The sequence below is a fragment of the Sinocyclocheilus grahami genome, unplaced genomic scaffold, assembly GCF_001515645.1.
Source record: "Sinocyclocheilus grahami isolate Dianchi unplaced genomic scaffold, SAMN03320097.WGS_v1.1 scaffold127.1, whole genome shotgun sequence".
Lineage (NCBI taxonomy): Eukaryota > Metazoa > Chordata > Actinopteri > Cypriniformes > Cyprinidae > Sinocyclocheilus > Sinocyclocheilus grahami.
This window is the reverse complement of record NW_015505306.1, coordinates 1936397-1957046: the sequence shown is the minus strand read 5'-3', so window position 1 is coordinate 1957046 and position 20650 is coordinate 1936397. Positions and strand designations below refer to the sequence as shown.

The following is a 20650-nucleotide window of genomic DNA, read 5'->3' as shown; positions in this document are numbered from 1 at the left end:
TTTTAACCTTATCAAAATGTTAATCAAAATGTCACAACTTGTTCCGGTCGCAAGTTTAACACACCTGACTCAATTCTGATATATAACTCCCACTGTCCACTTTCTAGTCATTTTTGGTAATTTTTTTGTTTACAGTACTTCATAATTTGGGCTTTTGATGAAAATATCCTTTATATTTAGTCAATATTAATATCTTGTCATATTCATTAATTTTTGTCTATTTTACTCTGCATCTAGAGGTTTAAATGATGATAAAACATTTTATAGAAAAGTGCAACATTATAAATAAATGTCAATATTCAAACAATATTCAAACAATTTTATATATTAATTTAAATATGTAACATCTAGTAAAAACATCATGTGAAAACTCTTCTTGTTGTGAAAACTGCAACTCCTGAAATAACAATATGTGCAATCGTTTTTGTCTTTCCTTTCCTTTCCTTTCTTGCATATTCTGTGTCATCTGAAAATATGTCAGATTCTAAGTAAAATCATTTAAAAACAGCATGTTGACTTTCACTAGACTTAATCACTAGTCACTATGTAATCTGCGATGGTTCGCAGTGGAAAAGTCTGACCTCTGCAGGCCCTGAGCAGGAAGATCTAAACAATCTTATTTGTAATAAGGCTAATAGTTGATTAGAATAAAATACATATATGGTACTGAATATTTAAATGTATGGTGTAACATATCTAATAAGCACAGCATTACATTTTCTTTTATACAGTGATGTTCATAGGTTTGGGGTCAATAAGATTTTTAAATGTTTTTAAAAGAAGTCTGACCAAAGCTGCATTTAATTTAAATACAGTAAAAACAGTAATATTTTGAAATATTAGTACAATTTTAAATGACTCTATTTTATTTTAAAATGTAATTTATTCCTGTGATGCCAAAGCAGGAAACATTTCTTCCTATTATTAATGTTGAAAACAGGAATATTTATATGAAATAAAAATCTTTTGTATCATTATAAATGTCTTTACTGTTGCTTTTGATCAATTGAATGTATCCTTGCTGAAAAAAAAAGAAATCTTACTGACCCGAAACGTTTCAAAGCAGCCATTAAAGTACATGAAGAGATCAGGCTGGCTTGGAATTGCTATAGGACGCTAGTTTTTAGGTTCTGTATCTTTAAGGGAAAAACTAAGGATCAAAAATAACATTTCAAAGCAACTACTCTGATGGCTCTGAATACAGCACACATAGTTACCATGACGCCCTTACCATCAGTTTTCACCAGCAGTGTTAAATTCGGATGTGATTGTTTTCATCCAGCCTGTCAATTAACAAAATCAAATATAAAACAAGCTTAAAGCCTGTTTAACTCCTCATCAGGTTTGTGATCCAGTGAGTCTGTGGCAATAACTCTTTTATTAGACATTGTTGTGCCAAATAAGCAACATATTATTATAGTGGTGAGTACTCACGCTCCCTCGTCTTTGAGTAGAGAGAGGAACTTGCTGACTCTGTACGCCTGATCCATCTAGAGAGGAGAGTAAACACAACATGCTATAAATAAACTTTCATTTTCACATATATGGTTCCCTGCATGTGACTGTCACGAGATGAAGTGAGCTGATTGCTAGACAGCACTTTAGGTGTAGTGTGAGCTTCTTCTGTGCATGAAACAGCTCTAAAAAGCATAGGAAATCAACTGAATTATTTAGACCGCCTTTCAAAAAGTATGTTGGAAAACTACTTGAGCTCATTAAGTTTCTAGTTCTATTTCTGAGTTTCTAGTTTCTACAGATTTTTAGAGAGAATTTCTAAATGGACACTTCTAGCTGAAACCAATCCAAAGATTTAATGGGTCTGAGTGACTCTTTAGTTTAGTTCACAATAATATTTACAGACTTTGTCTTGCCTCGCTCTGAGGTAAACACTGAAGCTTACCTGTAGAGACATCTCAATAAGCATGAGAAGCTTTTTAATGCCAATCCACACTCTTTTTCCTTTCACATTCTGGGCAATGGTGGTTCTCTCAGCATCTGTGAAGCTGCCCAGGAGCTTGTAATTAACAGAAAAAAAGATAAGTATGATAGTAACATTTTGTGCCTGTAAATGAAGTGCCAGAAGAGTGGTATCGCCCTCTACTGTCTAATGCTGAAAAAACATTAAATAAATAAACTAGAATGCTGAAATATCATCCTGTATCTCCTGATTGTATGTCATTCATGTATCTTGCATAGATAGATAGATAGATAGTAGCTTTTCTTACAGTAGTACAGCACATCAGTTTAAAATTAAGCTCTGACTTTTATTTCGTCTCATCTCACCTCTAGAGCTTCAACCAGATGTTCCCCACTGGAGATATTTTGCACATGGATGGTGGTGCTGAATGCATCCAGCATCTCCATCTCCTGCAGCACGTCTTTACGGCTGGTGGTACCGATGATCAGCAACTTACGGCCCTTAAGATCAAGAGAAGAACACCAGGCATGTTATGCCCATAATCTAACAATCTTACAGTACATAGATAAATGCATTCAGTGACCGAATAAAAATAGTAAAACACCGTCACAAATGCACATATATGACATATATAAACTCATCAGAATTTACATGAGGTGGAGTCTTCTTCAGCAAAACCAGCAGGGCCTGAAGAACCAGGTTGGAGAATCGAGGACCAATCGGCACGTAATCTGTTTCACCACACAGAATTAATAGTATGCATTAATAATGTAAACAGTAATAATGTCTGCATTCATTCAAAAAAACAAAAACTAACAAAATCAACTATTTAAATAATAAAACAGTCTAACCTAACAGACGCTCAATGTCATCAACCACAACACAGCTCAGCTGAGACTTGTAAGCATCGTCAAAGACCTGGGAAGTAATATTGAGCATTTGTAATGATTGTATGCATGCAAAGCAACAACTTTGCCTTTGAGAATACAAAATGTGAATAGATTATATGTTAATATATTATATTAAAATGTATAAAACTGTACAATTTTCATTAAGATTATATTCAAATTTATGAGCACACAACATGTGACCACTAACCTTCTTGATTGCCTGGCATTTGGAGATCTCTGAGTGGCCAATCATCTTGTCTGGAGAGCAGATCTTAATGAATGGGAACTGCGAGTCCTCTGAGATTTTGGCGGCCAGAGCTGTCTTTCCACTGTGAGGAGGTCCTGAGGCAAAAATACATGATGTGTCAGAACTGCAAAGTCTACATCGGGGTGGAACACAGAGATTATCCTTCCTAACCGCAAACGTTCCCACAACTCTCACTAACATTCATGAATTATGCAAATGTTAGAACAAAACATTCTTAACTTTCTTATAACATTTCTATATTAGATGTACGCTTTGTGTAATGTTCTTATGATGTTCTTTTTACTTGATGATTCTTGAACATTGAACATATTGACAGAAAACGTACAAAGAACCACATTCTCAGAATGTTCTCATGATGTTAATAATATTTGCTAAATGTTTTTGTAATGTTAGCATAAAAGGCTGTGAGAAGGACATCCATGGATCGTCCTCACCATGTTATTTCTACTTGATGAAAGTAAAAATGAAAGCTCACCCTCAAGAAGCACAGACACGAGTGGGGTGCGGTCACTGTTCTTAGTCTGCTGCACCAGCAGCTCTCCGTCCTCCAGCACTCGGGTCACTGGATCACCCCACTTAATGATACCGTTCATGATGTAACAGGAATAGTCTTCCTGGTTGGTGCCAAAAGCCTAACCAAAGTAAAAGAGGACATGGTTTCACTTGACGAGTTCAACTACAAAGGACTCTCTGAACTCTGCAGTCCTGCTGATGAAAACAATCAATTATTCAACAAGGCAGATACTTACAGGTTTAATGTCGTTATTTAAGGACGCCATGAAATCTGTTCGAGTGACTTGCAGCTTTTCTGCTCGCTCCATGTCCACCTCTACAGTAGATGTGGCCTGGAATACAGTTCAGCATGGGTTTAGACCTTTCAAATGGGGTATTATGAAAGATGCATAGATCAATATATAGTACTTTGTACCTTAATGTGGCGGTTCATGGCAGTAGACTGGGCAGCTCTGACCAGGCCCTCCAGTTCAGCTCCACTGTAGTTCTTGGTCTCAGCAGCCAGTTCTTTAACATCCACATCACCAGACAGGAGGTTAAACTCTTTCATCTTAGCTGTGTGAATGTTCAGGATCTGAACACGGCCCTTTTCATCTGGCAAACCTGGGTGATGAGATGTAGGCAAATAGGTAAGAATGAACCAAGATAGAGAGAGTGTTGAATTTATTATTATTAGTTTTTTGGTTGCTGAACAAAGAGCAAGGTCCTACCAATTTCCATCTTTACTTCAAATCGTCCAGGTCTCATCAAAGCGTCATCTATCAGGTCAGGCCTGTTAGTCATGCCTTTCACATAAAGACAAATGCACAGGTTAGAAAAAACTAAATAAAAAAGAGAATATTCATTAATATTTTGCAGTGACTTTTATTATGAATAATGTATTAAAAACTTGACAGTAATTTAATAATAAACAATTATAAAAATGATTTTTTTATGAAAAATGTATTAGTTATTATTATATTAAAATATTTAGTTTTTAATAATAATAATGATAATATTACATAATTATAATCATTGTTATCATCGTTTATCATAATTTCTTTCAAGCCACATTGGATTAGTTATAAACTTAAATACTACTTCTACTACTAATAATTATTATTATTATAAAATGTGTAGCTTTTAATAACAATCAAAAATAATTAATTATATACATTTATTATATGCATTTATTTTGATATTATTAATAAAAACTACAGACATTTTGGTACATTAATCAATCTTTTTTTTTTTTTTCAAAAGTCATATTAGATTTGCAAAAAACTAGGTATGTAGTATTTACTTGCAGTCATAGATTTATAGTTCGATTATGACCACTAGATATTGCAAAGCAACAGAACATATAATAACTGCTGCTATTCACCGATGACAAGGATGTTGTTGAGCTGCTCCACTCCATCGATCTTGGACAGGAGCTGGTTGACCACAGTGTCGTGCACACCTGTGCTGCCGGAACTTGTACCACGCTGCTTACAGATAGCATCCAGTTCATCAAAGATGATGATATGCAGGCCACTGTTAGCACCCAACTGCACAGAAAAACACATAATTATAATGACGCAATAGAAGACAGTAGTGTGTTTAAGAGGGCATTTTGTCATCTCACCCTTTTCTGTTCCTCCTCAGCATCTGCGAACAGTTTCCTAATATTGGCCTCAGATTCACCAACGTACTTGTTGAGGATCTCTGGTCCGTTGACTATCTTTGGTTCTCTGGCGTTCAGCATCTTACCGATCTGCCTGGCCATCAGTGTTTTACCACAGCCAGGAGGACCAAAGAGCAGGATGCCTTTCACATGCTTACAACCTGCAGAGAAAACAACTCACTTTTACAACACAAACTCCCAAAAACACATTATCCACAATCAATGCATCTGAGTAATGCATTTATTATAATTACAAATATCAATATAAATGGACCGTCGTGGTCAGTGGATGCTTTTTACAAGATTACACAACAAAATGGAAAGTGAAGACAGCACATACCCATCTGCTCCACAATGTCTGGCGGGAAAACTCGAGAGGCAAAAGCCCTGCGGAAGATATCGGAGAACTCCTTGTCTAGACCACCGATGCCCATTTTCTCAAAGTTCCACTCAGGGTTAATGATCGTCTGACGGGCTTCTTTGGTCTTGGCCTTACCTAGTGAGGAGGAGGAGCCGAGTTAGGAAGCTGATTATATGACAATGAATAGAAACTTATTTTCAAGTGTGACAAAACTCACCAACTAGAGTAAGAGACGAGCTCTCTGATTTTTCAAAAATCACTTGACTGTTTCCAACCAACAGACCGATTTCAATCTGTGAACAAAGGATAATTAACCGTGTATTCACATAAATTACATTATATATATAAACTCTAAAAAATGCTGGGTTAAAAAGGGACAAACCCAGCTATTGGGTTGTTTTGGCCCAGCGGTTGGGTTGTTTTGAACCCAACCGCTGGGTCAAAACAATGACATTACAGTGCAAATACAGAATATTTTGTTCTCTTTTCAAAACCTTTTGCTTTTTGCCAGATTCTGGTTCGCCCTTCAGAATGCTGGAGTCCATCGCCTCAATGTCCTTGATAAATAGGCCAAAGAGCTTGTCACAGAAACTGAAGACCAGCTATGACAGGAAATGCACAAGACAAAAAAAATGAGCATGTATAATTAAACATCAGATACCATTTATTCAGTTTTTGTGATGTGATTCTGACCTGCTGCCCCACAGTGAAACCCTGATTGTTGAAATGCTGAATAAACTCAGCAGCCATTTTATCTGAGTCGTAGGGATTGGAGTCAGTGCTCTTCTTCTGCAGGAAGTCAATCTCAATGGTCATGGCACCAATGCACTGCTTGGATTTGTCATAGTTGTAGTTGGCCACTGAAATCATGGGGGGAAAAATTCGTTTTTGATCTTAAAATTGTGTATTTGTTGCAAATGTTCATCCAAGAGCAATGTACACACCTTCTATTTCTTGTCCGATGGACAGGCCTGCCCATTTCCTCTTTAAGAAAAAGAAGAGAATGAATAAAACAGCAAAAAGTCTATAAAAATACAAGCACTGTCTGATTATCTGTACTTAAAGGGACAGTTCACCCCAAAATTAAAATTATGTAATCATTTATTCACTCTTGTGTCATTCCAAACCAGTTCTTTCTACTGTGGAACATAAAATAAGATATTTTGAGGAATGTTTTTGTCCATGCAGTGGAAGTCAGTGGTAACCAAAACTGTTTGGTTATCAGCGTTCTTCAGAATAACTTCTTTTATGTTCCACAGAAGAAAGAACATCGTACAGGTGAACTAGCCCTTTAAATCTGTTAGGTTAGCTGTTGCTTGGGATAAAATGTTAAGTGTTTGTCTTCTGTTGTGCTTGTGTCAAAAGTAAAAGATCTTGGCCGGAGTCCAGCACCTGTGGCAAACTGAAAGCGATGGTTCCAGGAAGCACTGAGTGGTGACACTTCACTGTGAACACAAACTTGTGGGCGGGTGTTGTCCTCACAGTAACATGCCTGGCGAGAGAGGCAGAAAATATTCAACTTCTAATGACACAAGGATCAAAAAATACAATGTTTAACAGAAACTATGGTGGTTTTATGCCCGGAAACATCATTTTAACTTGTAAAAGGGCAGTTTTTCCCCACATTACTCCCCACATTTACAACTGCATGAGATTAGCACATTGGATTATATGTGTGAATGACTGACAATGGCTCCTTTTTAGTAACCTTACATCACGCAACAATTCATTCAGTTTGAGCACAGGTTAATCATAATCATGGATAATATATTTATACATGTGATGACTTACTAGTTAGGGTCTAAGTGGAAGCTTTGACCACTATCTTTATTGTTATTTCCATCAAAACAAAAACACACCAAAATTAATAATAATTTAATTATTATTATAAATAATACTAATTGTTGTAATTCACTTTGGATAAATGTGTCTGCATAAACATTTTTACAATTTTTAAATATCACACACTAACATGCCATATATTAATATGGCGACAAAAATCAGCTCTCATGCTGTGATATTCTTGGACATGAGGCATCAGCAAGAGGCACTGCAGCAGACTCTGTCAGCCTGAGTTAATATCTGGACTGATTCAGCATTCAGGACACACACACACTTGAAGCCTAGGGAAAATCACCAGCTCTGCTGCTAGAGCATTAACTATATGTTTGAAACTTTCCCTACAGTGTTAGATGTACCCATATGATAAAACTACAAAAAGATATTGTGTACTACACATTACATATGATTAATGTATCCACAACTCAAAATAAAATTGTAGGGGGTCCATGACAGGAACGTTTTTATTAAGGGGCAGTATTTGCCCCATAGTGGTGATTTTTAGGGGTATTTTTCTCTTACAAATCATGTTTAGGCATATTTTTTTCTACTAAACCCAAAATAATTTAACTTTCTATTAAATCCATGAGAATAGAATGTTAAGACATATGAAATGTTACACTTTGGTCACTTTCATTTCTTAGCGCTTCTTGCAGTGGACAGGGGTCATCAAGGTCATTAAGACCGTCAGCCCCATACACAACAAACTGGGATGCACTGTGTGTTCTGACACTTTTCTATCATGGCCAGCAAGTCTTTGAATGGTTTGAGCTACAATAGTTTTTATTGGACTAGACAGGCTAGCCTTTGCTCCCCACGTGGATCAGAAAGCCTTGGGCGCCCATGACCCTGATGCCGGTTCACCGGTCGTCCTTCCTTGCACCATTTTGGTAGGTACTGCAAACAGGGAACACCCTACAAGACATGCCGTTTCTGAGATGGACTGACTCAGTCGTCTAGCCATCACAATTTGGCCTTTGTCAAAGTCACTCAGACCTTTTCACGTGCCCATTTTTCCCTGTATCAAACCTATGAAATTCAAGAACTGACTGTTCACTTGCTGCCTAACACTGTTTTATCCCACCCCTTGACTGGTGCCATTGTAACAACATAATCAATGTTATTCACTTCACCTGAATAGCATTATAACATTATGTATAGTATATATAATACGTTCCTATCTACAATAAAGCTAAACTGAAAAGTATCTACTGGCCGTTGTATCATTTGATTGATTTCCGTGTGCAAATGTGATGAATCTGTGGTGCGTGTAAATACTCACTGTCCAGACTGCAGGTCTTTCTCACTCACAACTGCACAGTTCGTCAGTGACAGCTCATCTGTCGGGCATCGAGCCGCTTGCATCGTCTGCACAGAGACAGATAATAATAAAGAGAGAGAGTAAGATGGTGAGAAGCAGAAGAGAAGTTTGCCTTACATGAGAACAAGACATCTGGTCATTGATGCTGAAGCTTAAAGGTGATGATGTGTGTAATTTTTTTTTCTTCTATTCAGTTAATATCAAAGAGAAGTACAAATAAGCATCATCCGTTCATTTCCCTCAGGCTCTGTGGCACTTTTGGTAAATAGTTATATTTATTTGAGCAGCAAAAACAGAACAACATTGGCTCAACCAATGGCATGGATTGGGGGCCGGGACTATCAGATTGACTGGCCAATGGCAGTTAGGGGGAGTCTTCAGGGAAACTTGTTTGAGAACCACCTTTGTAGTTTCACTTGGTGGCGCTAGTGGCACAGAAATTACACACTTCAGCGGTGGCGTAACATTTCTGTCACACGCTTGAGGTATTCGGCCAATCACAATGCACTGGATAGCTGGCCAATCAGAGCACACCTCGCTTTTCAAATCGATTAGCTTTGTAAAAATCGAGCGTTTCAGAAAGGCGGGGCATAGAGGAGAAACAATAATGTACAGTATGTGGAAAATAATGTGTATTTTGAACCTTAAACTGCATAAACACATTGCATTACACCAAATACACCAAATAATGTTCTTTTTAGCAACATCATATGACCCCTTTAATATTTGCATCTTGTTATATTAGCTCACTGGGTGTCATTGCTTATGTGAAAAGATCTTTTTCCTCATGAAAAATTTAACCACACCATATGATGGCAATGGCATTTTCAGATTTTTAAAAATAGGAAATCCCATGGTGCAAAACAGCAAGATGGAAAGCTGTTTCTACTGTGCAAGCTGAAAACTTGTCCAACATTCGAAGCATTGCGATTCTTTTAAAGACCTCATCTAATCATCCCTTCCAGAATCACATGCATCATGTTTTATTGCAATAGAGATTCTACAAACCCCAAACCAATAATACTAGGGGTTAGACATAAACAGTGTTGGATAACAACAAATGAGGCAATAAACAAAAAGGCAAGGGAACAGTAGCAAAAAATATAATCATAAATCTGTCTACAAGAGAGCACCAGTCACCTAATGCGTTCAACATGGGTAACTGAGAAACATAAAAGACAAATAAATATTTTAAGCAAAGACTGACAGTGAAGGTTCAAGGGTGTTCTAGCTTTATTTGCTCCTTTGGTTGCAACCAGCCAAAGAACCATAAATAAAACAGACTACAAAAGAAGGAAAGAAGAAAAAGGAGAGGGAATTGAAAGCAGGGCTGCACGCTGTTCCCATCTGGGTATATGAAAAGAACAGAGTGCTGCAGAAAGAAAGATAATGAATGATTCAAAACAATTAGAGATTAAGAGAACAAAAACTACATAGCTCAGATTTATAAACATTTTTTAAATAGATAGATTTTTGCATTTCCAGGTAGTTAAAGCCACATGAACTTAAAATCAATGATTTCACTGCATTTATTAATCAGTTACTAATAAAAAGTTACTGCTAATTTCTAGTAACATTAGTTAACACTGTTAAATTAACATTATGAGATACATAAAGAGAGAGAATTACTCCTAAATGTTTCACAATTCTTGGAACATTTTTTGAGAATTTATACTGGTTTCGCATCCTAAAGATTTAGTATTGTAAAGTATTGTAGTATTATCCTGAAAATTGTGACAATAAAGATTAAACATCAGTCCATTGCAATGATTTTGTTGTTAATGAAAACTTGGCAATGCTTTTTCTGTACATAATGAAGAACACTTGCCTATAGAACAGCACAAACTTAATACAAATAAACACTGAAAATGTAAATTAACCTAAACTGAGAATTCTGGAAAGTTAATAACACTCTCAGACAAAATGTGCAAATCTTTATACTCCTATAAGATTCATAGTACTACTCAAAAATGAAACTACCCCTTGATTTACTCATCCTCAAGCCATCCTAGGTGCATATTGTTTTCTTCTTTCAGACGAATACAATCGGAGTTATTTAAAAATGTCCTGGCTCTTCCAAGCTTTATAATGGTAGTGAATGGAGGTCAAGATTTTGAAGCCCAAAAAAATGCATCCATCCATCATAAAGTACACATTGCGCATACACTACACCTACTTTCTTCGTCATCCGCTGGAACACCACTCTCTTGTAAATGTGCTTACGACAGTTAGCGGAAGCCAGAGATTACAGTTTCTAAAGTTTTAAATGGATATTTTTCTTACACAAATGCATCAATTCACTTCAGAAGGCCTTTATTAACCCCCCAGCGCTGGATGCACTTTATTTTGCTTCAAAATCTCGACCAAGAAGAGCCAGGACATTTTTTTATATAACTCCCGATTGTATTTTCATTTTTTCAAAATTTTCATTTTTGGGTGAACTATCCCTTTAAGGGTACATATTAGGTACTTATGTATACTTACATTATATATACTTTTTAGAGATATTGTTTAGAGGAGTGATAAGCTGTTGTACCCCTAAAGGTACCATTTTTGCATTAAATTCAGCATGAAAGCTGTGATCGTCTTTTCTTCCTTATTGTGATGTATATCTGAGTGAAATGGCTTCTCGAATGAGAAACATTTACGGGACTTGACATGTTCCACCTGAAATTCATTTAATCGTTGGATCTTTGCTACTTTTGAATTGCAAATGGTGACTGACAGATTGCTGGAGGGGAGGGATTATTGTCCAGCCCTCATGCCAGTGCACACGTTATCAGAGAAGAGTGATTATAATGAAAGATTACGAGGACAGATGAATTAAAAAACAAAGTAATAATGTTCACAGATAAATCATTTTTAATAAACACCAATATTCCACTGAAATAAATTAAAAGGCAAGATTTTGGATTTATTCCAGTGTGAGGCCAGGAAGCAGAACTAGAGGACAGTAAATGGCTCTTTGAGGGTTTGTATCTGATTCAAAGCCTGGGTGTGGATGTTAACTCAACAGGCTGACATAATCCGGTTAACGAAGAGCAGTCCAGCTATTAGACCTACTTTAGTTGCAGGTCAGAATAGCAATAATCCATGGCTTCCTGCCAGCACGCACCATAAACTCACCACAGGCCCGCACACCATTCAGTCGTTATAGCTGGCCCTTTAGTACTCAACCTCAAATCAACATTTATTTGTCCACAGGCAGATGATCTTGAGTTGGATGGTTTGTGTTTATGGCATTGTGACGCAGTTTGGGCATTGTAACGCTGTAGTGCTCCCTCCAGTGGTTGCTACCAAGAAGTGTCACGGAAACAGGGGTTACAGCCTGTCAGCTCTCAGGACACTAAGGGTGATGCAGAAAGCTAGTGTAAGTGAAGCATACAGCTCAATCTGGCAAGCGAGACAAGCAGAGGCAGAGGGTATTTGGAAAGCATACATACCTTGAAAAATATTACAACCTTGGGGGCCAATGAATGCACGCAAGCAAGAGGGAGGGCAGAAGGACATAAGACAAACAGTTGAGACAGCCAGCACCACACTGAGCCGAAGACAGCATGTGGTTGAGGAATAATAGATTGTGCAGCGTGAGGCAGCATGCAGAGCAGAATCAGGATTAACTGCAAGTGTGGTTGAAGGAGCAGCAAAGGCAAATCACAGGCAAATCAAACCCTGATATGGTAGGGGAATGTGTATGTACAGTACTTTTGTCAGTCATATGAAATATGAAAAGTTGCATTAATAGGGTTTAATGCACATGCTGAAAAATATATTATATGTGAACACAAGTCATCATATCAGGAGAGAGATTAAAGCAACAACAACAACAAAACAAATCTTTAGTGAAAACAGAACTCTAAGATTTTATCGACCATAATCAATTTTCCTAATGAAAAAAAAAGCCCTAAAAATTACATAAATATAAAAATATAATATAGTAGTATGTATATATAGTATGTATATATACTAGATAGTAGTATGTACGTATATACAGTATATATATATATATATATATATATATATATATATATATACAGACATGTGCGATATGGTAGGGGAATGTGTATGTACAGTACTTTTGTCAGTCATATGAAATATGAAAAGTTGCATTAATAGGGTTTAATGCACATGCTGAAAAATATATTATATGTGAACACAAGTCATCATATCAGGAGAGAGATTAAAGCAACAACAACAACAAAACAAATCTTTAGTGAAAACAGAACTCTAAGATTTTATCGACCATAATCAATTTTCCTAATGAAAAAAAAAGCCCTAAAAATTACATAAATATAAAAATATAATATAGTAGTATGTATATATAGTATGTATATATACTAGATAGTAGTAGGTACGTATATACAGTATATATATATATATATATATATATATATATATATATATACAGTCATGTGAAAAAGTTTGGACACCCTATTGAATTCCATGGTTTTCTGTATTGGGAGTCAGGACATAATAAAAATGATCTGGTCCTTGGCAGGTCTTAAAATTTAGAAAATAAAACCTCAGATGAACAACAACACATGACATATCACACCGTGTTTGTTATTTATTTAACAAAAATAAAGCCAAGATGGAAAAGACATAGTTAGGACACCCTATGATTCAATTGCCTGTAGATCCACTTTTAGTAGCAATAACTTGAAGTAATAATTTTCTTTATTACTTTATCAGTCCCTCACATCATCTGGAGGAATTTTGTCTCACTCTTCTTTACAACGCTGGTCGGGTTTATTGAGGTTTGTGGGCATTTGTTATGCACAGCTCTCGCCACAGCATTTCAGTCAGGATGAGGTCTGGACTTTGACTGGACTGCTGCAACCCCTTGATTCTTTTCTTTTCAGACGTTCTGTTGTAGATTTGCTGGAGTGCGTGGGATCATTGTCCTGTTGCATGACCCAATTTTGGCCCAACTTTAGCTGTCGGACGGATGGCCTCAAATTTGACTCTAGAATACTTTGGTATACAGAGGAGTTCATGGTCGATTCAATGACTGTGAGGTGCTCAGTTCCTGTGGCTACAAGACAAGCTCAAAATCATCAGCCCTCCACCAGCATGTGTGCCTTTTGAGGTGTTTGTGCTGATATGCTCTTTAGGTTTTCACTAAATATGGCACTGTGTATTTTGGCCAAACATCTCCACTTTGGTCTCGTCTGTTCAAAGGACATTGTTCTAGAAGTCTTATGGTTTGATCAGATGCAACTGTGCAAACCTAAACCGTGCTGCCATGTTACTTTAGAGAGAAGAGGCTTTCTTCTGGCAAGCTTTCCAAATATGCCATACTTGTCCCATATTTTTCTAATTGAACTGTCAATAACTTTATCATTTAAGATGTTAACTGAGGCCTGTAGAGTCTGCAGTGAAGTTCTTAGGTTGTCTGCCATTATTCTGAGCTTTACACTGTCTGTTCTTGGGGTGAATTTCCTGGGACGTCCACTTTTGGGAGGATTGGTGTCTGTTTTGAATGTCTTCCACTGTAAACTTCCTCACTGTAGACTGATGGACTTCAAATTGTTTGGAAATGGCCATATTACTCTTCTCAGATTGATGGCAGCAGCAATTGCTTGATCATTGCTGATGTCTTTCCTCTTTGACATTGTGTTAACAAACACCTGAAGGCTCCAGACCAGCAAACTGCCAAAACTTCTGCTTTTATAGAGCTGCTTACACTCTAAAAAATGCTGGGTTGTTTAAACCCAATGTTGGGTCAAATATGTACTAACCCAACTGTTGGGTTAAAAAGCTAATTAAATTTTTTTACAAAATTTAACCCAACAGTTGGGTTAGTCCATATTTGACCCAACATACTTGCTGATGATCAGTTAATCAAAGGCATTTGATTAGCAGTGCCTGACCGTTACTTACCCTCTTCATTCCTATATTTTTTTTACAAAATTTAACTCAACAGTTGGGTTAGTCCATATTTGAGAGTTCATACTTGCTGATGATCAGTTAATCAAAGGCATTTGATTAGCAGTGCCTGACCGTTACTTACCCTCTTCATTCCTGAGCTGCTTACACTCTAAAAAATGCTGGGTTGTTTAAACCCAATGTTGGGTCAAATATGTACTAACCCAACTGTTGGGTTAAAAAGCTAATTAAATTTTTTTACAAAATTTAACCCAACAGTTGGGTTAGTCCATATTTGACCCAACATTGGGTTGAAACAACCCAGCATTTTTTAGAGTTCATACTTGCTGATGATCAGTTACTCAAAGGCATTTGATTAGCAGTGCCTGACCGTTACTTACCCTCTTCATTCCTATGTTAACAGTAAGGGTGTCCTAACTTTGTCACACATGGCTTTTCCATCTTGGCTTTGTTTTTGTTAATCTGAGGTTTTATTTTCCAATTTTTTAAGACCTACCAAGAACTCGATTGTTCTTTTTAACTTTCTATTAATCAAAGAATCTTGACAAAAAAGTATCGTGGTTTCCATAAAAATATGAAGCAGCACAACTGTTTTCAACACTGATAATAATAAGAAATGTTTCTTGAGCAACAAACCAGCATATGGAAATTGCTGCTGAAAATTCAGCTTTGATATCACAGGAATAAATTACATTTTAAAGTATGTAAAATAGAAAACTTATTTTAAATTGTAATATTATTTCACAATATTACCGTTTTACTGTATTTTTGATCAAATAAATGCAGCCTATATTTGAGCAAATAAATAAGCTTTGAAAAAGACAACCGCAGTATAATTCAGCACTGAATTTACAAAATAAAATGCTGCATGCCATTTCATCAGTCAGTGTGGTGAGTAAAAATCTATTTCAAGCAGCACTACTCTCCATGTTTAATGAGGTTGGGAATGAGGAGAAGTCTGATCAATACTGTTGAGAAGAAACTCCTGACTCCACAGAGGACGTCCTGTCACAGGGCTGGAAACAACTGCTCTTGTAACGAGCTAATGAATATTTGAGCAAATAAATAAGCTTTGAAAAAGACAACCGCAGTATAATTCAGCACTGAATTTACAAAATAAAATGCTGCATGCCATTTCATCAGTCAGTGTGGTGAGTAAAAATCTATTTCAAGCAGCACTACTACATGTTTAATGAGGTTGGGAATGAGGAGAAGTCTGATCAATACTGTTGAGAAGAAACTCCTGACTCCACAGAGGACATCCTGTCACAGGGCTGGAAACAACTGCTCTTGTAACGAGCTAATGACTTTATCTAACCTGAGCGTATGATTAAGCATTATTAGTTTACGTCAACAGACAAACAAAGGTTCAACCAATGCAGAGATTTCTGGATGTCACAGATGCCTCAAATGGTTAGACTACTGGATTACGGTAGCCATATCACCCTGTAGCCCAAGACTGGTTACCCACTGAAGCTAAGCAGGGCTGAGCCTGGTCAGTACCTGGATGGGAGACCTCCTGGGAAAACTAGGTTGCTGCTGGAAGAGGTGTTAGTGAGGCCAGCAGGGGGTGCTCACCCTGTGGTCTGTGTGGGTCCTAACGCCCCAGTATAGTGACGGGGACACTATACTGTCAACAAGCACCGTCCTTCGAATGAGACTTTAAACCGAGGTCCTGACTCTCTGTGGTCATTAAAAATCCCAGGATGTCTTTCGAAAAGAGTAGAGGTGTGACCTCGGCATCCTGGCCAAATTTGCCCATTGGCCTCTGACCATCATGGCCTCCTAACAATCCCCATATCTGTTAATTGGCTTCATCACTCTGTCTCCTCTCCACCAATAAGCTGGTGTGTGGTGGGCATTCTGGCGCACTATGGCTGCCGTCGCATCATCCAGGTGGATGCTGCACACTGGTGGTGGATGAGGAGATACCCCCTGACAATGTAAAGCACTTTGAGTGCCTAGAAAAGCGCTATATAAATGTAATGAATTAATTACACTGGGACGCAGGGGTGGCTTGCATTACTTTTGGTTTATGGATTGTACCCCTGATGTATCACACTTAATGAAGGATGATCCTTATATCACAGCATGCAAAACAAGAAGATTAATGCAAGACAAATAACACTGAGAAAACCTCTCCTCATAACCCATCATGGAAATTATGCATTCAAGCTTCCTGATTGGTCAACTGCAAAAGGCTAAAGTCCAAAAGGCAAGACCAAGGACGGTAACTATAATAATAACCATATAATTTAGTTATCATTCTAATTCTGTGAGAATAGGGCAGTCCACACCACAACTATAACGACAACAACAGAACGATTTTTTTTCCAGCTGATGCACGATAAAAGCACTGACAGCCAGTCAGAATCCACATGACTTTAAAGAGCTTGAGCATTTAAAACAGATGACAAAACAGCAGCACACGCTTATGATAAACAGAACGATACAACGTGTTGGTATAATGATCACTGATATAATTATCATTATAGTTATTATTATAGTTTAATGGGCTTTAACTGAAAATCATTCTGAGAAAAACTACAGTCAAAGCAGTTTAAAGAAAAATAAGAAAGAAAATGTAAAAAAGGTGAATAAAAAAATGAACAGTAGATGAGCCTGATGTAAATTATATATCACTGTTAGAACATGACTTGCAATTCCTGAAACTTTTCCAATTTATCACTTGCTTTTAATTACCCCAGAGGGAGATCTTAGTTGAAATCATTTCCGGGACAGAGAGAAAACTTTAAATCACTTCTGATCCGTTTTTTTTGGCATGCATTTAGTTGCTTGATGTGAAATAATTGCATGATGAAGATTGCTGCTTGTGAGTTAATTGAAGCAAGAAACCATTAATGTCCGCAAATACTGGTTTTAATGGGTAAAATGAAATTAACGTTGCTTTAAATGTATAGATGATAATAAACCTCATATGATGTTAATTAGCTGTGTGGCATTCATAACAATACAAAAAATAGCTTTCATGCAGGGCTTTGATTAGAGCCACAAGTGATGGCCAGATTTCTCAAAAATATAAATTATTCATTCAAATTTAATAGAGCTTGGCAGTTATTCTAGTGCCCATGCCACTTTTTGATGCTCACAGAAGCCTTTTCACTAATATAAAAAAAGATTTATCTGGTAGCCATTTTTGATTAAATAAAGCGATGTATATTAGTGCTACAGAAGCAAGAAGCATTTATTTAAAGCAGAGGAAATGGAATTTAAAGGGGAAATTCTCTTAAGAGACAACCAGTACTCATGGGCGATACTCACAAAGGAAAATGTCATATTCTTCCTTCAGTTCATCCTAACAGATATTGAGCAGAACTCACATACATCTAGAGAGCATTATGACAGACACAACCAGACTGTGTATCATTCATACTCTCTCTGAGAAGCCAGTGAAAGTATTAAATAATTTAACACTGAGCTGAACTCGGTGGGTGAAGGATGCCCACACAGAGTTCATCTGCCTTGGTTTAGTTTGATCAATGCAGCTTACAAGAAATATCTCATCATAATCAAAAGAATGAAGAAATTGTTCTGCTGACAATGGCATCTCAGCAAATACAACCTGAATAACAGATTTTCCAATGTTCACTCTCTTCACTCTCATCTTGATTTATATCTTCTTCAGTAGAATCGCTCCAGAGAACATGATGGGCATTGGGCACTGACACTGTGTGACTCATAAATGCTCATCTTTTCTTACAGTTGTTCGTGGGAGTGTGACAGGCATTTACAAATTTCTGAACAGCTTTCACCTGCTCTTTCACTGGCGTGTTCTGTCCCACCTTAAGCATACTAAAGCCATTAAATACAGTGACAGCTATTAAACTGTGACTATATAATCTGCAATCTTTTATGCACACACACACACACACACATATATATATATACACATACAAATACATAAAACAATTATGATACAGGCAGATTGCATAAAAGATATATAATTTAATGGATCAAGGTGTTTATTTTTATTGCATTTTGATTGTGCCTAATTGTCCCATTACATCCCACAATTATACCTATTGTGGTTTATTAGTCAAGTCAAGTCACCTTTCTTTATATAGCGCATTATACAATACCAATACAGTCTATCAGTTAAAATCAGTTCATTGTTGATTCAGTGTTGTCATCGTCCAGCTCAGTTCAGTTCTCTTCCAATAGTGTCTGTGCAGTCAAGTCAGCAATGTTGCCAGAAATTGTGTCCCCAACTAAGCAAGCCAAAAGCGACAGTGGCAAGGAGCCAAAACTCCATCGGTGACAGAAATTGAGAAAAAAAAAACTTGGGAGAAACCAGGCTCAGTCAGGGGGGCCAGTTCTCCTCTGGCCAGATGAAACATGCATGGTTTGGTTTAATTCCAGATTGAGCAGAGGTCCCTATAGTATATTAATGTCCCTATAGTATTTGGCTTCATTGTCACCTTAATTAAAATCACCCACTATATTGCAGTGCATTTAGAGAGTATGAACTACATGATCTCGCACATATACACACATATATACACACACACACACACACACATATATATATATCATAAAATTATCATTAAAATAAATTATAAAAATAAACATATATATATATATATATATATATATATATAATATACCAAATAAATAGGTAGGTGGAAAATTTAACAAGGGCTTAAATGGAACACTGAAATCTCAGTTTATCCACAAATAAAACTAAAGACAATGATGCCATTTTGAAAGCATTATTCTCAATAACAAGCACCCGTTCAGACCTACAGCGCTCCATCCTGCAGCACGGAGAGGGAGTGCTGTAGTTTTGCGCACAAAATACTTTCGTATTGGGAAAGCAATGTGTTTCTGTGGAGATTTTGAAGCGAATGCATGATTTTAGCTGCGAAATCACAGGCTTGCTCATTCATCGCGAGCTTTCAAAGCAGAAACAGTGTGGTGTGATGAGCTTATGTGAGCATTACGCGAGCCATGTCAAGGTTAAATCCGCTGAACGAGCACAGTCCTGTCATTTCACTCTTCCTGACAGCGTTCTGCAGCACAAAATACGGTACATGGCTACTGAAAATATACATTATTATAAACGATATTAAATTATTAATATGAAACAACCGCCTGCTCGATCACGTTGTACCTTATCGATGGTCTAAAGCAAATGGACAACCTCCTCGGTTCTATTTTAAGCATTTGCCTGTTTACCGATGGGCTGAGACTAGAAACAACCAATCACCACTATTTCACGATGCACCCAAATGCTGGAAAATGAATGTTCTCGTGCCACCACCGAGATTCGAGCACTCATGAGGGAGTATTATTATTATTGTTCAAAGCTTCCCGCGTATCCTTGTGCGGTAGCCATATATTAGCATGCTATGAATTGTAATGTAAACCAAAAACCAGCAATATCGCTGCAGATCTGCATTGGTGGTCACAGTTGACCGTATCGCCACCTGCTACTGTCTGTAGGCTGATGATATTGCGGAAAGATGCCAGTGGCTGGCATCAAACTGGAAAGGTTTTTTATTTTTTGATGAGACGCTAAAGCTCTTCTCCAGAGCGATAATTGTGAAATATTATATTACATTTAAACTCAGTGCTCAATATCGTATAAGGTTATTCGTTGAATAATTCAAATGGAAGCATATCTTACCCGGGTCGCCATGTTTGCGTTAGGTGATTCCGCTCGGAAGAGGTCCACGCAGCAGTACTAGAGCAGCACCACAGCAGCGGACAGCGACACAGGCGAGAGCTGCGCATGCGCGCTTCGCCCTAGAGACGGGAATTTTGACTCATTTCGTGAATCGACTCTTTCGAACAGATCGTTTCAGAGAACGGTTTCAAAAAACGAGTCAGTTGTTCACGCAGTTAATGATGTCATGGATTGGCATAGTGCTCTAGAACGTTCTAATAAGATCACATTTAGAACATACGTTATTACAATTTCACGGTCATAATTGACTTAGCTCATAAAATAAAGACTCTAAAATGTTTTGTTATTACTAAATAAAA

General features: G+C 37.2%; 1 protein-coding gene across 3 annotated transcripts in view; it reads right to left on the bottom strand.

Annotated features, from left to right (window-relative positions):
• Window positions 1–20408, bottom strand: part of LOC107590408 (vesicle-fusing ATPase-like) — a 22745-nt gene extending 2337 nt beyond the window's left edge. The window contains exons 1-22 of one of the 3 annotated variants that reach the window (XM_016279143.1): window positions 20292–20408; window positions 12199–12216; window positions 8717–8802; window positions 6988–7087; window positions 6540–6579; window positions 6289–6455; window positions 6090–6197; window positions 5813–5888; window positions 5575–5730; window positions 5196–5395; window positions 4953–5118; window positions 4300–4374; window positions 4005–4192; window positions 3826–3921; window positions 3552–3708; window positions 3017–3150; window positions 2770–2836; window positions 2570–2649; window positions 2284–2418; window positions 1901–2014; window positions 1435–1490; window positions 1232–1283 (exon numbers count right to left, since the gene is read on the bottom strand). In XM_016279143.1, the coding sequence (XP_016134629.1) occupies window positions 1253–1283; window positions 1435–1490; window positions 1901–2014; window positions 2284–2418; window positions 2570–2649; window positions 2770–2836; window positions 3017–3150; window positions 3552–3708; window positions 3826–3921; window positions 4005–4192; window positions 4300–4374; window positions 4953–5118; window positions 5196–5395; window positions 5575–5730; window positions 5813–5888; window positions 6090–6197; window positions 6289–6455; window positions 6540–6579; window positions 6988–7087; window positions 8717–8802; window positions 12199–12216; window positions 20292–20303 (2262 nt within the window). In that variant the 5' untranslated portion in view covers window positions 20304–20408 and the 3' untranslated portion in view covers window positions 1232–1252. The remainder of the gene's footprint in view (window positions 1–1231; window positions 1284–1434; window positions 1491–1900; window positions 2015–2283; window positions 2419–2569; window positions 2650–2769; window positions 2837–3016; window positions 3151–3551; window positions 3709–3825; window positions 3922–4004; window positions 4193–4299; window positions 4375–4952; window positions 5119–5195; window positions 5396–5574; window positions 5731–5812; window positions 5889–6089; window positions 6198–6288; window positions 6456–6539; window positions 6580–6987; window positions 7088–8716; window positions 8803–12198; window positions 12217–20291) is intronic. The other 2 variants (XM_016279145.1, XM_016279146.1) reach the window with 2 other exon arrangements.
• Window positions 20409–20650: the final 242 nt, after the last annotated feature.